The sequence below is a fragment of the Diaphorina citri genome, unplaced genomic scaffold (assembly GCF_000475195.1).
Source record: "Diaphorina citri unplaced genomic scaffold, Diaci psyllid genome assembly version 1.1 scaffold1693, whole genome shotgun sequence".
NCBI lineage: Eukaryota > Metazoa > Arthropoda > Insecta > Hemiptera > Psyllidae > Diaphorina > Diaphorina citri.
In genome coordinates this window covers 35,475-53,194 of record NW_007379119.1, presented here as the reverse complement: position 1 = coordinate 53,194, position 17,720 = coordinate 35,475, and the positions used below count along the sequence as shown (strand labels likewise).

At 36.5% G+C, this 17,720-nt stretch overlaps 4 protein-coding genes across 4 annotated transcripts; all 4 read left to right on the top strand.

Annotated features, from left to right (window-relative positions):
* Positions 1 to 354: 354 nt before the first annotated feature.
* LOC103516895 (cytochrome P450 4C1-like) lies at positions 355 to 5,736 on the top strand. The gene is made up of 6 exons (XM_008481883.3): positions 355 to 372; positions 2,444 to 2,483; positions 2,849 to 2,856; positions 3,955 to 4,422; positions 4,740 to 4,935; positions 5,263 to 5,736. Exons 1-6 carry the CDS (start codon positions 355 to 357, stop codon positions 5,613 to 5,615), a joined length of 1,083 nt encoding a protein of 360 aa, XP_008480105.2. The 3' UTR covers positions 5,616 to 5,736.
* Positions 5,737 to 6,876: 1,140 nt separating this feature from the next.
* On the top strand, positions 6,877 to 10,010 carry LOC113470608 (myosin-2 heavy chain-like). Its single transcript, XM_026829165.1, has 2 exons — positions 6,877 to 8,768; positions 8,802 to 10,010. Exons 1-2 carry the CDS (start codon positions 7,719 to 7,721, stop codon positions 9,972 to 9,974), a joined length of 2,223 nt encoding a protein of 740 aa, XP_026684966.1. The 5' UTR covers positions 6,877 to 7,718; the 3' UTR covers positions 9,975 to 10,010.
* Positions 10,011 to 10,810: 800 nt separating this feature from the next.
* LOC103516899 (cytochrome P450 4d2-like) lies at positions 10,811 to 13,506 on the top strand. The gene is made up of 4 exons (XM_026829171.1): positions 10,811 to 10,819; positions 11,140 to 11,192; positions 12,664 to 12,812; positions 13,235 to 13,506. The coding sequence occupies exons 1-4, from the start codon at positions 10,811 to 10,813 to the stop codon at positions 13,504 to 13,506; spliced, it is 483 nt and encodes a 160-aa protein (XP_026684972.1).
* Positions 13,507 to 13,508: 2 nt separating this feature from the next.
* Positions 13,509 to 14,782, top strand: LOC113470609 (structural maintenance of chromosomes protein 3 homolog). Its single transcript, XM_026829166.1, has one exon. It carries the CDS (start codon positions 13,553 to 13,555, stop codon positions 14,744 to 14,746), a length of 1,194 nt encoding a protein of 397 aa, XP_026684967.1. The 5' UTR covers positions 13,509 to 13,552; the 3' UTR covers positions 14,747 to 14,782.
* Positions 14,783 to 17,720: the final 2,938 nt, after the last annotated feature.

Sequence of the window (17,720 nt, the reverse complement as noted above, 5' to 3'; positions counted from 1 at the left end):
ATGCTCACCTTACGATAGTAAAAAAAAAGGTATAGTGGACGGGCTATTGTATTCGCTTCGGTGTCTGTCTGTCAGTCAGTCTGTCTGTCTGTCTGTCTGTCCCCATAGAAGGACTTATCCAAACCTGATGGTCGACCTATGTATATATCAAATTAGAGGTCTTTACATCATTGGTTACTAAGTCGTCTTTACTAAGTATTGTATTTGAGTAGAGTTCAGAGAGTACCAGCTTACTGAGTACCTATAGTTATCCCTTGTAGTATTGTGTAATATAGATAAAGTAACTTTTGTGGATTTTTTATAACGACTCCCTACGGATTTTCAGTTGGTAAGTGTTTCAGTCTATGAGCGAAAATGGGTCTTAATAAGCAGGTATTGTCAATCACAGGTCTTTTAGATTTATCATTTTTAATCCTGATGAAGTAGATCGGTAGGTACCTAGCTTTTTAGCCCGTCCTTCTTTTATTATTACGATAGTAAAAAAAAAGGTATAGTGGACGGGCTATTGTATTCGCTTCGGTGTCTGTCTGTCTGTCAGTCAGTCTGTCTGTCTGTCGGTCCCCATAGAAGGACTTATCCAAACCTGGTCGACCTATATATCAAATTAGAGGTCTTTCTAACAGGAACACGAAAGTGGTGGTGCTAATTTTGTCCAGAGAACTATAAAGCCAAAAAATCAAACAAACTGATTTTTGGGGGACAAACATATTAAACATTAGGTGGCTCAGATATGAGACGATACTGACAAGATAACTCATGACTCACTCATGAAGAAGATATCTAATATATCTAATTATCTATGTGCATAGCAACCTCTTTAGACGAGTGGGTGTTATACACTTGGCACAGCAGAAGTAAAGGGTTCAAATCCTGGCAGGGTCAATATTTTCCCCCTTATTTAGAATATGGTGTGCACAAACACAATGAAAATGGATTATTCAGCTATGTATTTATTTTACAATTTCATTTATTTACCTATTTTGATTTCAAGTGTGAATTTTTTCGGTTTATCGTTTAGGGGGGGGGTCTTCGTTCATAAGTATGTTCACTGTCAGTAGCACCTTAGTAATGCTAGCTATGATAAAATAGGTACGTAAGTATGTACCCACACCCACAAAACAATTTTCAATTCAGTATAGTGACCCATCGTAGGCCGGCCTTCTTTAGCCTCCGGAATAGATTTAATCCAGCCGAAGAATATTGTCATGTCCCACTAGTATGTCAATAAACATTTTTTGATTTGCTGGAGTTTCAAGTTGTGTCGTGTATTTTATATCAGGTATAAGGTATGCCACTGTGTGATAGATAGTATTGGTATTTATAGGAAAATTTGCTGGAGTTTCAAGTTGTGTCGTGTATTTTATATCAGGTATAAGGTATGCCACTGTGTAATAGATAGTATTGGTATTTATAGGATAGTATTGGTATTTATAGGAACCTCCGTATTCTCCAAGACAGGAAAATACATCCAGTTTTACATGCCGGATCAATCAGCTAGCAGTAAAGAAAATAATGCGGAAAGCTGTAGAAAATTGCCTATGTACCTACTACCTATGTACGAGTAGTTACATATACTCCTATGTAACGGTATGATGTTTTCCCCATCAAGACAGGAAAATACATCCAGTTTTACATGCCGGATCAATCAGCTAGCAGTAAAGAAAATAATGCGGAAAGCTGTAGAAAATAGCCTATGTACCTACTACCTACATATGTGCGAGTAGTTACATATAGTTACTCCTATGTAACAGTATGATGTTTTCTGTACTTTACGAGTACTTACCTATGTTTAGAATTCAGTCTAGAATCTGGATAATTGACTCTCAACTTCATAGGCAGATACAGCCTTGTCATTTTTAGGGAGCCAAATCAAATCTTTGCCCAGAAATACCGTCAAAGGTGCTGTACGGTATACTTATACCTACTACCTACTCATAGATGTAGTGTCGCGAGGAGGGCGAAAAAAAGTTGGTTGGTAGGTAGGTAGGTAGGTATATAGTTTTTTTAATTTGGGCTTGGGGCTTGGAGCTCTTCCGGAGTCATATCAGATTTTGAAATTTTATTAAAAGATTATGTACCTACCTATTGTGTTTATTGTTATTATCCTATCAGGGGTCACGTGGATTGGAACACATCACATGCCTTCAGGCACACTACATTTGTCAAGGGTCTAGGTTTTCATATAGTTTTTTTAATTTGGGCTTGGGGCTTGGAGCTCTTCCGGAGTCATATCAGATTTTGAAATTTTATTAAAAGATTATGTATACTTATACCTACTACCTACTCATAGATGTAGTGTCGCGAGGAGGGCGAAAAAAAGTTGGTAGGTAGGTAGGTATATAGTTTTTTTAATTTGGGCTTGGGGCTTGGAGCTCTTCCGGAGTCATATCAGATTTGAAATTTTATTAAATTTTATTTTGAAATTTTATCAAAAGAGGTCTAGGTTTTTCTTGCCCTTGGGATTAATTTAATTCGACGAAATCGTTTAATTTGAAGTCAACAAGTTAGTCATGATGGACAAAATTAGCCATGTCAATTTCGTTTCAACACTTCACTGATACCCTGTGATTGACAATGAACTTGGTAAAAAGTTTTAATGGTCTCAATACTCTGCCTACTATTGACCCTGCCAGGATTTGAACCCTTTACTTCTGCTGTGCCAAGTGTATAACACCCACTCGTCTAAAGAGGTTGCTATGCACATAGGTATATTAGATTTTAAGATCGGTTTTAGCGTCACCTGTGTTAAGCTACGCCGAGAAAGGCCAATAAATGGATGGGTGACTTAAACATAAACACAATACATAATCTTTTAATAAAATTTCAAAATCTGATATGACTCCGGAAGAGCTCCAAGCCCCAAGCCCAAATTAACTTCTGCCCTATAACGTAATAAAGTCAGATTTTTTAATAGCTTGGAACTTTCCCTCTGTTTTATGGTCCATTTGAATAAATAATTTACCTAGTCCTCTGTTTTTCGTGTGGAGAGGTGAATTTATTCGCTTTTAGCAGGAACATCATTGGTCAGTGCTAAAAATATTCGCCTAGTCCTCTGTTTTTCGTGTGGAGAGGTGAATTTATTCGCTTTTAGCAGGAACATCATTGGTTACTAAGTCGTCTTTACTAAGTATCATATTTGAGTAGAGTTCAGAGAGTACCAGCTTACTGAGTACCTATAGTTCTCACTTGTAGTATTGTGTAATAGATAAAGTAACTTTTGTGGACTTTTTATAACGACTCCCTACGGATTTTCAGTTGGTAAGTGTTTCATACTTCAAGGCACAGTCTTTTACATCCATGCCCTGGCCGGGATTCAAACCCAGCACCTCCAGGTTGAGTGTCAGTGCTCTTGACCACTCAGCCACAGAGATAGGCTCAATACCTAGCTACCTAGTTAGTTCCTGTTCCTGGCTCCTGACTAAGGAAACCAGCCTTATGTAAAAATAAAGTACCTACTTTCTTTTGTTCCTAAAATAGGTATTCAACGTAAAATGATGCGTAGGTACCTACCTATATCGTGTTTCAGATTTCAGAAGTCTCAACACCGGTCAATAACCATTAAGCTTAGTAGGTACCTACTTACCTAGTTCTTTACAAAAATTCAAAAAGGTTGAACAAGTGACTTAGCGGATGTAACAGAACGCCCTCTTTAATTATCTGCATAGTGCATACTCTATGCTTTTTCAGGCGTTCACACAAATCAGGATACACTTTTAGTTTCAATAACTCCAATGATGACTAGGTAATCTAAGTAGGCGGCTGCATATTGCATACTCTATGCTTTTTCAGGCGTTCACACAAATCAGGATACACTTTTAGTTTCAATAACTCCAATGATGACTAGGTAGGGTATACCTACTCAGCTATTATTATTATTAATTGTGTATTTTTTTTATTTTTTTTATTATTAAGATAATTAATTTTATCATACCTATCTATCGCTTTCCATTTCAGTTAACTCAACTGCGTATTATTCAGCCATGGCTACTCAATAAAACACTCTTTCAACTCCTTGGCTACCACAGGCGACAAATGAAAGCTAAACAGGAGTTGTATTCTTTCATACAAAATGTGGTCGCAATCAAAAGGCAAGACCACGAAGAGAAGGAACTACAGAAAGCGAAGGGCATGGATGAGAACAATAACAAAATCGACACCAAGGATGATAAAAACAAAGATTTGAAAATAAACAGCGAAAATGGAAATGAGGAAGAGTTCCTGGATATTGAATACAAGAACACGAAGACCAAATCATTCCTGGAATTGTTACTCGAGATCGACCATGCAGCGGACGATAAGCTGACTGATGCAGAGATTCTGCCAGAGTTGACCACTCTGTTCTTTGCCGCTTTAGACACTACGGCCACTGCAAACTCAACAATATTGTTACTGCTCGCAATGTATCCTGAGGTTCTCCAGAAAGTAAGGCATTAAACTTCATGGAAAATACATACGTATAAGTACAATAAGTAGTGCTTTATTTAGACTGTTAGCTCAAAACCTTAGATTGATGGCTTATACAGACCAGAGAGATATAGTAATATAAGTACAATAAGTAGTGCTTTATTTAGACTGTCAGCTCAAAACCTTAGATTGATGGCTTATACAGACCAGAGAGATATAGTAATAGATATTGTAGAGCTAGAGAGTATGAGCACTGCTCATTGAGCAGCTACAAGGGTTGTACCCTCATACTCTCGGAATTTGGTTTAATGATCTATTATCATTTTCTCTCGTAGGTGACCGATGAGATCGACTCCGTATTTGGAGGTCCCGATGAAGATGATGGCAGACCGCCCACGCCTGCTGACCTCCACAGTATGAACTATTTGGAGTGTGTTATCAAGGAAACTGCCCGCCTTTATCCGCCTGCCCCTATTGTCTTCAGGCAGGTTGACGAGGAGGTACCCTTGGGCAGACATGTCCTACCTGCGGGTGAGTTTTTCAAGGAACATGTTTTAGTATACCTATATCTATTCCAACAGCTAAATTGACACCGAAGATTCCCTTTACCCACGCAGTAAACTTTTCGAGGAACATGTTTTAGTATACCTATATCTATTCCAACAGCTAAATTGACACTGAAGATTCCCTTTACCCACGCAGTAAACTTTTCGAGTACCAAATTATACTTGCAACGGGTAAAAAAATCTTCCTTTATTGATTCTTTGCGTGAACCAAAACATGGTCAATTTATTAATTTCATTAGGTACGATATCTACATTATTCATAACTAGACATGTATTTATGTATATCTTGCAGGTGCTTCAATAATGCTCACAATTGCCGGGATACATCGCAATAAAAACTATTGGGTCAATCCAATTCAATTCATTCCTGAAAGGTTTCATCCGGACGAATCTGTCAGTAGTTCTCACATTCGACAGAGACACCCGTACGCTTTCATTCCGTTCAGTGCTGGGCCCAGGAATTGCATCGGACAAAAGTACGCCATGCTCCAAATGAAAACCGTTATTTCAACCATACTGAGACAGTACCATCTGAGTCCAAGTCCACGGTTCCAAACAATTGCAGACATCGACAAACGAATACGTATGGACATAACGTTGAGAATGGAAGATGGAGCTGTAATCTTCCAAAGCAGAAAGCAATAAGTGTACAGATTTAGGTGTTTGTTTTGCTACATTGTCTTCTGTTACTAATTTTTAGCCCGTCCTTCCTCTATTATTACGTGCAAATTATGTCCAGAAAACCAAAAAGCAAAAAAAAAACACAAAAAACTGGTTTTTGGGGGATTTTTTTTTTTTTTCACATTTTCTCACACAAATAAGCTCTGATCTCGAAATTTGTCGCGACGACCTATGAACTCAAAGCGAGAAAGTTTGAGATAACACTTTAGTCGATACCTAATTTAAAACCGGTTTTAGCGTCACCTATGTTTATATCTGCATATTGCATACTCTATGCTTTTTCAGGCGTTCACACAAATCAGGATACACTTTTAGTTTCAATAACTCCAATGATGACTAGCTAGGTAATCTAAGTAGGCGGTGTTTGCTACTTGCGTACCTACCTACTAAAATTTCAGGTAGACAGACTGACGCTTCGGTGTCTGTCTGTCAGTCAGTCCGTCAGTCAGTCTGTCCCCATACACTAGGTAGGTAATCTAAGTAGGCGGTGTTTGCTACTTGCGTACCTACTAAAATTTCAGGTAGACAGACTGACGCTTCGGTGTCTGTCAGTCCGTCAGTCAGTCTGTCCCCATACAAGGACTTATCCAAACCTGGTCGACCTATATATCAAATTAAAGGTCTCTTTACCAGGATCACGAAAATGTTGGTGCAAATTTTGTCCAGAAAGCCATAAAGCTAAAAACAAAAAAACAGGTTTTTGCGGGACTTTTTTCACATTTTCTCACACAAATGAGCTCTAATCTTGAAATTTGTCGCGACGACCTATAAACTCAAAGCGAGAGGTTTTCCACATTTTCTCACACAAATGAGCTCTGATCTTGAAATTTGTCGCGACGACCTATGAACTCAAAGCGAGAAAGTTTCTTCACATTTTCTCACACAAATGAGCTCTGATCTCGAAATTTGTCGCGACGACCTATGAACTCAAAGCGAGAAAGTTTTAGATAACACTGTCGTTAATTTAAGACCGGTTTTAGCGTTACCTATGTTAAGCTACGCCGAGGCCAATAAATGGATGGGTGACTTAAAGGAATAAAGGGAGAACGGGCTCTAGTCTTGATTTTAAATCATTACATGAAAGTAAAATCCAAAATCAAATCAATAATAAAAATAAACTGAATATTAAACAAATTAGGTAGGTTGTACATATGTACTGATTTTCTTTAACCACGATCAAATAAATTACGGAAAATAAACTGAATATTAAACAAATTAGGTAGGTTGTACATATGTACTGATTTTCTTTAACCACGATCAAATAAATTACGGGCCAAAAAATTCCCGGAGGGACGGGCCCAGCTTGTTCTCATAAAATTCTTAGCAGGCATGCTGATGAGTATATCTAGTATCTAGGTTAGTAAAGGAGAAGACTGTAGTTGTAGACATGTATTTTGAATCAATTTGTGATAATGGTAGGTAAATAGTTATTGTTATCTACTTTTTATTTATTTCTTTTACTTTGGATTATGTAGGTAGTTTTTATTACTTATTTATGTCCTTTACATTAAATTTTGGAACCCATTTTTAAGCATAATGTTTATTTGTATGGCAGTAGATTTGTATCAAACAATCCTGATAATAGGTAAATAAACTTTGTTTGTACACTCATATAATTAAGTATATGTATTTGCCAGGTCAATTTCTGGCTTTAGCACGCAATTGGTATAGGTAGGTATTACACAAAACATTTCGCCTTTTCTTTTATCTCCTTTACTTTTATACTGACAAGCTCAACCTTCCGTACATGCTACATACAGTCCATACAGTTTACATTAATACAGCACTCGGAAGGTAGGAAGTGGCCAATTATACGTAGGACTAAGCACAGCACACGAGAAAATATACTGCATGTCTATCCTACACCTACCCATTCATAATGATTTTGACCACTAAAAACTGAAAAGTTATTAGGTATTTTATTTAGAAATTGTACTGTGGGTAAAATCTCTGAGTCCAATTAGTTCCATTTAAATTTTTTGTTGAACAAATCAGGTAGGCATAAGCACCAATAAATCTTTAGAGAACACAGAACTGGACTCATACCAAAAACACAGTAAAATTACAATGTCAAGTGTATACTTAAATGAAAAATCCATACTAAAAGTCGGAACAAATTACTCTAAAATGTCTACGTGCGATGCAAATGTACAACATGTAAACAAACTAGTTCAATTGAAGTATCTTGATAGTTTGATCAAGGAGAAAGTTAAAAATTTAGTAAAAAAATGTGAAAAACAAAAGGCTTTAAGCTGTGAAAATTACAAACTAATGCTCTACACAAACGAACTTGAACGGTGCGTAATGTGTTTGTATAGAAATAAAAAGATCTTAACTACTCAACTACAAAAACTTAATGAGCAAAGGATCCAGGAAGATCTTGACACAAAAGAATACCTCATGTCTGAGTTGGGAAAGAAAGATGAAACACTAAGGTTGGAAGAACAAGAAAAAGAAAAATTGGTCAAAGAGCATGAAGAAATACAAAAGCAAATAAATGAGCTCCTAGAAAAATGTGAAAAGAACGAATTGGTTAAGAATTTTTTTCTGAACCAAAGAGTCACCCTTGAACGTACCCTAGAAAACCTAAATGAAGAACTTAAAACACTTGAGGATAAACATAAAAAAGAGGTTAATGATCTGTTGGAAAATATGAAAGAGGGTAGTAAAATATATGAGCAAGAAATTTCGAACATGACTACCAATATAGCAAAACTTGAGAAGGAAAAGACAGAACTTCTTAATGAAAAAGATAAACTCTCAGTAACTACTACTAATTTGAACTCAGAATTAGAGGAATCAAATAAAGAAAAACATGTCGCGTTTGTGCAGATGGAACATTATATCAAAGTAATACAAGAGTTAGAAGAAGTAAAAGTGAAAAAAGATGAACAACTTGCAGAGTGTATCAAACAAAAAGACGAGATTTACAAAGAAAGCGAAGAGGCCATTACCATCCTAAAAGAATTGAAAAATAAGTCAAATGATCTCAACCAAGAAAAAGAAGCAATTCTTGTCGAAAACAGTAAGTTGCAAGAATGTATTTGTAACCTGCAGGAAAACGTTGATGAGGAAAGAAAAATAATAAATGATCTTATGAAAGAAAACAAGATTCTGGTAGACAGAAAGAAAGTGCTCAAAGATGCGTTGGTAGATAGAAAGAAAGTGCTCAAAGATGCGTTACAATCAAGAGATTCATGTAAACAAGAACTAGAAAATCATATGAGATTGTTAAAAGATGAAATGAATATTTTAATTAAAAAATTGGACAAATTGAGAGATGATGTAACATATTGTAGGAATGAAAATCTCAAAATAAGACAAGAAATAGAGCAACAGTTACTGTGTGAAATGAAACTGAAAAACACACCCAATGATTGTGAAGAGGAGACTACTTGTTATAGTGTTCAACAACTACAAGAGCAAATTGAGCTTGGAAATCAACAAAACATGAAATTGGAGAAAACAATTGAGATATTGGAGCAAAGTATTATGGATAAAGATAAGGAAATACAAGATTTTGATAATATGAAAAAGTACTTTGTTGATCAATATAATCAACTATTGGACAATATCAAAGATATAGAACGAACCAAAGAAGAACAAGAGTCTCATATAACATTTCTCGAAGAAGAACTAAAATGCAAGTCTCGTAAAAATTGCATATTGAAAGAGAACTGCCACAAATTCGAAGAATATATTCGGATTAAAGAGGAAGAACTAAAGAATTGTGAAGGAAAAACTAAAAGGTTCCGAGAGGACAATCAAAAATTGTTACAGAAAATTACTTATCTGGAATGTGCAATATCACAAGAGCAAATGATAGGCGAAAAGTATAGAAATGATGTACAAATATTAGCAAATGAGAAAACTTGTTTAGACGAAAAACTTGTTGAGCTGAGGATTGCAGAAGAAGAGAAGAGACAATTACAGGTGGAGAACAATAGATTGGAGGATTGTTATACTACGTTGAGTTTGAACTACAAGGGGTTACATGATTGTACAGAAACCTTGTTGACAATCATCAAATCACAAAAAGAGAGGATAATGATTCAGAGAGATCAGATGGTCAACCGACCTGGAAGTCAATTTCAAACTAGTCATGAATGTTGTTGTGATCAAGAAGAGACCAGTGGAGTATGGTATACCTGTGATGAAACAGATATTAGCATTACTAATCACTATCAATACAGAGGAAATGATTATTGTTCAACCGAAACACCGAGATATCCACCCCAAAGTAATAGTTTGGAAATTCATGACTTTGAGAATCCCATTTGTTTTAATATTTTGTCATGTGAAGACTCAGATGATTCAATGTAAAATCATGTATTTATTTGCACTCTTTCTCATTATTAATTTCTAATACAGTCAATAGGAAGTCATGCAGTGAATATTTGAAAGTACTGATTTTTTGATTATTACTTGTATGTGTTACGTATTAATTTAGCTCTCCCTATGTTATGATTTGCTAGGTACCTACTTATGCACATGGTACATACATATACCAACTTGGGAAAGTATTTTCTTTTCATAAGTTGGTAATGCCCGCCACTCACGCTCAAAGGCTCCTCAGAATGTCTTGGTGGAAAAGTCTTGAGTTGAGACCTAGGTCTCTTAGTCTTAGACGGTGTGAGCGCGAGGGGCTGGCCTTAATGCAAAAACAAATGGTTTGTATTTATTACTAGTGGTTGACCCGTCCTTTGTACGGGACCACCATACACACGCACACCACCACCACCACCACCACACCCACCCACAAACCCATCACACACACCACACATCCATCGCACACACACCCATCACACCACACACACACCCGTCACACCACACACACGCACACACGACACACCCATCACACACCACACACACATAAATGGTTTGTATTTATTACTAGTGGTTGACCCGTCCTTTGTACGGGACCACCATACACACGCACACCACCACCACACCCACACCCACAAACCCATCACACACACCACAGATCCATCGCACACACACCCATCACACCACACACACGCACACACGACACATCCATCACACACACACACCCATCACACACCACACACACATCACACACACACACACACCACACATCCATCATACACACACACCCATCACACCACACACACACACACACACCATACACGCTACGCGGGATGCGCACTGTGAGAGCGCGTAGCGCGACCTGACATGTCCCACAATGCACATAATAGGCATACCGCCATTTTGAATCAGGATAGAATGTGGATAGAAAGGATAGAATGTGACAATCCGATCAGTTGAATTTGAGTAGGTATCAGTTTTCTCCAAATAACTGGGTCTGTCGGATTGGGGAAGAGAAGAGGTGGCTACATAATACATACATTATTTTTTTTGCTGAATATTGACAAAGGAAAATGAATGATTGGAGATGCCATAAAAAAAAAGCCAGTTACTATACCAATAGTCCTATACCATAAAATTCTATTTGAAACAGTGATATGAGTCAAAGAGCGGAAGTGCTTACCGGTCTAAGACGAGTCGAATTATAAAAGCCAGGTAATTAAAAAAAATGGAGCAGTTGCAAATGAGTAAATGAGTCAAAGAGCGGAAGTGCTTACCGGTCTAAGACGAGTCGAATTATAAAAGCCAGGTAATTAAAAAAAATGGAGCAGTTGCAAATGGGTAAAAATTATAAATAGGTAAATGGTCGATTCCTATGTAAAAAGTTGGGAAAAATCCAAATCTGAAGTCAAAACTCCGAAAAAATAACTGTAAAAAATCGAAAATTCAATTTTTATTTTCCGTTCTAATGAAAAAGTTCAAATGTGTGTGACGTCAGACTTTACGCAGTTGTTTTTTTCGTCCGTTAGGTAGCGCCACTATGCAAGCGCGCTAGCGGAGAAGCAGAAAGAACTACGTAGAAACGTATGCGCACAAACACATTAATGCGTTGCCTGCGAGGGAGCTTTGCTCGGGACATTTAATGTGACGTCATCGCCTACGGTAGCGTATGCCGTGACGTCAAAGTTCACACATTTGGCGGTATTCCTTAAATCGATTTATCTCGGGATCTAGAAACGTTAGAAGAAAAAGAAAAATTCCGTTGGTCCTCCATTTTTTCCTGCTCTATGACCTTTTGAAATATCTCACCCAAGTAAGCGCAACTGATCTATTATAATCAACCGAACAAGGGAAAAAAACACACAAAATATAAATCTAAATCAAATAGTACCTACGAAGTGTTCTAACTTTATTGGGTAGGTAAGTAGGTATAGGTACTAGTTATACCTATCTTTAAAGCCTGAACCCATAATCTTTTTTTTTTTATTTATTGAAAAGAAGAGTATCATTAACCATTAAGCTTAGTAGGTAGGTACCTACTTACCTAGTTCTTTACAAAAATCCAAAAAGGTTGAACAAGTGACTTAGCGGATGTAACAGAACGCCCTCTTTAATTATCTGCATAGTGCATACTCTATGCTTTTTCAGGCGTTCACACAAATCAGGATACACTTTTAGTTTCAATAACTCCAATGATGACTAGTAGTAATCTAAGTAGCGCGGCGTTTGCTACTGCGTTTCTAGCAAAACTTCATGTAGAAGCTACGCTCGGTGTCGCAGGCCGTCAGTATTGGCCATAGAAGACTTAATCCAAACTGGTCGATATAGATAAAGGTAAAGGTCTCTTTAAGGATCACGAAAATATTGAAATTTTGTCCAGAAAGAATAAAGCTAAAAACAAAAAATAGTTATAATGGAATATTTCACATTTTATAATACTAATGGATCATAATAATAAATTTATTCAACTAATAATAAATAAAGATAATAATAGATAATCACTATAATAGTATAATAATATATAATAATAAATTAAATATTAAACAAATTATGTAGGTACATAGGTATTTTCTTTAACCACGATCCGAATAAACTACGGCTAAAAAATTCCCGGCTGTTACCTCCTTATCTGATGAGAACTCTACAAAATGTTTAATTAAAACTGTGCCCAATTTCCTCTTTTCAGTGAATCAGTTGATGACATTGTGAGAATCTGGATTTTCCATAAACTCTTCTTGATTGTCAAAGATCCTCTTCATACTCAAGAGATACTGAGGAGTACTGCATTCCGCAAGAACGACTATTATAAAACAATCTTTGGAGAAACAGCACTTGGTAAATTGAACTAAATTTTAACAGAAATTTAAAATAGACTAGTCCCCACAGTCCACACACACACATTAGAACCATTTCATAACTTTTCTCAAGAGGCTGGCTGGTGGTATACTATGCATTATTAACCAGAAGTAGAAGGTCCTGCTGCCAATTCGCTTGGAAGCGGGGAACCCCTCTTCTGTTTGCAGGTTCAAAATTTGGTACTAAACAAAATATCCTGAATCCCGGGTCCATTCTGAACTAATGTTTCTAATAGTTGCATATTGTACATACCTATGCAGAATCTGCATCTGATGGTGAAATGATACTGAAAAAAAAACATCCAAACAATCAAATTACCTCAATCACATAAAAAAATCAACATTATTTATTTTCGGGGTTTAGATAATTTCCTGTTCCTAAATTATCTTTTTCCTCTTCAGGTCAAGGAATTCTAACCAATGTCAACACGGAGGTGTGGAAAAAGCAGCGGAAAATCCTCACGCCCACGTTCCACTTCAAAATCTTGCACTCCTACATACAATACTTCTACGAAGAGTCACAACTACTCTGTAACATCATCCGTGAGGAAGCACAGGACGGAGCTGAAACGAAGACCGACATGAAACTGAAGCTGGCAGGATTTGATATGATTGTGCGAAATGTTCTGGGAATTCAGATCAACGCTCAGAGAAATCCAAGAATGTATTTGTAACCTGCAGGAAAACGTTGATGAGGAAAGAAAAATAATAAATGATCTTATGAAAGAAAACAAGATTCTGGTAGATAGAAAGAAAGTGCTCAAAGATGCGTTACAATCAAGAGATTCATGTAAACAAGAACTAGAAAATCATATGAGATTGTTAAAAGATGAAATGAATATTTTAATTAAAAAATTGGACAAATTGAGAGATGATGTAACATATTGTAGGAATGAAAATCTCAAAATAAGACAAGAAATAGAGCAACAGTTACTGTGTGAAATGAAACTGAAAAACACACCCAATGATTGTGAAGAGGAGACTACTTGTTATAGTGTTCAACAACTACAAGAGCAAATTGAGCTTGGAAATCAACAAAACATGAAATTGGAGAAAACAATTGAGATATTGGAGCAAAGTATTATGGATAAAGATAAGGAAATACAAGATTTTGATAATATGAAAAAGTACTTTGTTGATCAATATAATCAACTATTGGACAATATCAAAGATATAGAACGAACCAAAGAAGAACAAGAGTCTCATATAACATTTCTCGAAGAAGAACTAAAATGCAAGTCTCGTAAAAATTGCATATTGAAAGAGAACTGCCACAAATTCGAAGAATATATTCGGATTAAAGAGGAAGAACTAAAGAATTGTGAAGGAAAAACTAAAAGGTTCCGAGAGGACAATCAAAAATTGTTACAGAAAATTACTTATCTGGAATGTGCAATATCACAAGAGCAAATGATAGGCGAAAAGTATAGAAATGATGTACAAATATTAGCAAATGAGAAAACTTGTTTAGACGAAAAACTTGTTGAGCTGAGGATTGCAGAAGAAGAGAAGAGACAATTACAGGTGGAGAACAATAGATTGGAGGATTGTTATACTACGTTGAGTTTGAACTACAAGGGGTTACATGATTGTACAGAAACCTTGTTGACAATCATCAAATCACAAAAAGAGAGGATAATGATTCAGAGAGATCAGATGGTCAACCGACCTGGAAGTCAATTTCAAACTAGTCATGAATGTTGTTGTGATCAAGAAGAGACCAGTGGAGTATGGTATACCTGTGATGAAACAGATATTAGCATTACTAATCACTATCAATACAGAGGAAATGATTATTGTTCAACCGAAACACCGAGATATCCACCCCAAAGTAATAGTTTGGAAATTCATGACTTTGAGAATCCCATTTGTTTTAATATTTTGTCATGTGAAGACTCAGATGATTCAATGTAAAATCATGTATTTATTTGCACTCTTTCTCATTATTAATTTCTAATACAGTCAATAGGAAGTCATGCAGTGAATATTTGAAAGTACTGATTTTTTGATTATTACTTGTATGTGTTACGTATTAATTTAGCTCTCCCTATGTTATGATTTGCTAGGTACCTACTTATGCACATTTTTGTGGCATAATGTAGTCAAAGACTAGACCATTGTATTTATTAATAGAATTTCAGTAAATCATGCAAACGTTTTCAGAAGTTTTTCCAAAAAATCCTCTTCAATGGTAGCTCTCACTCTCTGTTTTTGACTTTCTGTGGTTGCCTATGTTCTTCTGAATAGGTGAATTGATACACATACTTGGTTGTTACGTTGTTACTGCATAATGTAGTCAAAGACTAGACCATTGTATTTATTAATAGAATTTCAGTAAATCATGCAAACGTTTTCAGAAGTTTTTCAAAAAAAAATCCTCTTCAATGGTAGCTCTCACTCTCTGTTTTTGACTTTCTGTGGTTGTTACCTTGTCTGCGTACTAGTTCGATTAATTAAGGGAAGAATATATTAAATTAACAGTAGGAATCATTCTATTCATAAGTTTAGTGTCGAATATAAAATACCTCATTACACCTATTTCGGAAATAAGTGCAACGCAATATCTTGTCCGTCTCAAATCCGAGAAGTGTTTATTTTCCCTCTTCAGTCATCCACGTATTATCAAGGTACTGAAATAAGTGCAACGCAATATCTTGTCCGTCTCAAATCCGACAAGTGTTTATTTTCCCTCTTCAGTCATCCACGTATTATCAAGGTACCGAAATAAGTGCAACGCAATATCTTGTCCGTCTCAAATCCGACAAGTGTTTATTTTCCCTCTTCAGTCATCCACGTATTATCAAGGTACTTACCTTATCAACGGTGCAATCCTCAAAGTGCACTGTAAAATGCTCCATTAGAATAGTACAGCACGCAACTGCAGTTATTCATTCAATGTCATTGATAATCTTATCAAACGATACCTAATAGGTAGGTGGGAACTGCAGCAGGTTCCTAGGTATTGCAGGCAATCACTGATACCAGTGAAGCGCCTATACAAAGCGAAGGTGAATAAACAAGGTGGGTAAGATGTAGGATCGACGATGGGAGGAAGATTGATTCCTGTGTTCAAAAGAGACAGTCTGCACAAGACATGATGGAACCAAATAATCCCAGACACGTTGCCTTCCGATCTGATTTATTAAATGATGGAAATCACGGTCCAGATCAAAAAGTGTGCAGCTTTCACTACCCGAATCCTAGCAATCCTAAGGTAAAATTGAGAATAAAACGTCGTGAGTTTTGTGGCATAATGTAGTCAAAGACTAGACCATTGTATTTATTAATAGAATTTCAGTAAATCATGCAAACGTTTTCAGAAGTTTTTCCAAAAAATCCTCTTCAATGGTAGCTCTCACTCTCTGTTTTTGACTTTCTGTGGTTGCCTATGTTCTTCTGAATAGGTGAATTGATACACATACTTGGTTGTTACGTTGTTACCTTGTCTGCGTACTAGTTCGATTAATTAAGGGAAGAATATATTAAATTAACAGTAGGAATCATTCTATTCATAAGTTTAGTGTCGAATATAAAATACCTCATTACACCTATTTCGGAAATAAGTGCAACGCAATATCTTGTCCGTCTCAAATCCGACAAGTGTTTATTTTCCCTCTTCAGTCATCCACGTATTATCAAGGTACCTACTTACCTTATCAACGGTGCAATCCTCAAAGTGCACTGTAAAATGCTCCATTAGAATAGTACAGCACGCAACTGCAGTTATTCATTCAATGTCATTGATAATCTTATCAAACGATACCTAATAGGTAGGTGGGAACTGCAGCAGGTTCCTAGGTATTGCAGGCAATCACTGATACCAGTGAAGCGCCTATACAAAGCGAAGGTGAATAAACAAGGTGGGTAAGATGTAGGATCGACTTTAGTAAACTTTGCACAAAATGTAGATGACACTTTTCTGAGAATAATGGACTTTGTCAAATTTTGATTATTTTTTTTACCCCCCGAAGGTAACGAAGAAATAAGAACTACTTACGATTGTAGATACTTAGGTAGTAACCTAGTCCCATCAAGCTTACACCTACAATTCAATTAAGGAAGAAGACTTTGATCATTCAAAGAAGGTCGAGATGGATACTGCAAGTAAAAGGAGATTTTCGCCGACAATTTTATTTTCACCTGAGGTGAATACAACCTAGTCCCATCAAGCTTACACCTACAATTCAATTAAGGAAGAAGACTTTGATCATTCAAAGAAGGTCGAGATGGATACTGCAAGTCAAAGGAGATTTTCGCCGACAATTTTATTTTCACCTGAGGTGAATAGTTTGGCAGACTTTCGTATTTTTACTTTTTCTAAGAGTATTGAACTCTTAACCCCTTTAAAAGAGACCCTTACCTGAATTGATTTCTAGTGATAAGTAAATACCTACGTCTTTCCCTGTATACAAAAACCCAAAGTGGCTCAGGTGTAGGGCAACATTAACCTTGAGGGAAAATGCTGCTCGAAATACGTACGTATGTAGATACCTAAGTAGGTACATATATATTAGAATAGTAGATACCTAAGTACATAATTATATATTAGAATAGTAGATAGAGCAATCCCCATCACACCACACACACACCATACACGCTACGCGGGATGCGCACTGTGAGAGCGCGTAGCGCGACCTGACATGTCCCACAGTGCACATAATAGGCATAAATTTGAACCACCGCCATTTTGAATCAGGATAGAATGTGGATAGAAAGGATAGAATGTGACAATCCGATCAGTTGAATTTGAGTAGGTATCAGTTTTCTCCAAATAACTGGGTCTGTCGGATTGGGGAAGAGAAGAGGTGGCTACATGATACATACATTATTTTTTTGCTGAATATTGACAAAGGAAAATGAATGATTGGAGATGCCATAAAAAAAGCCA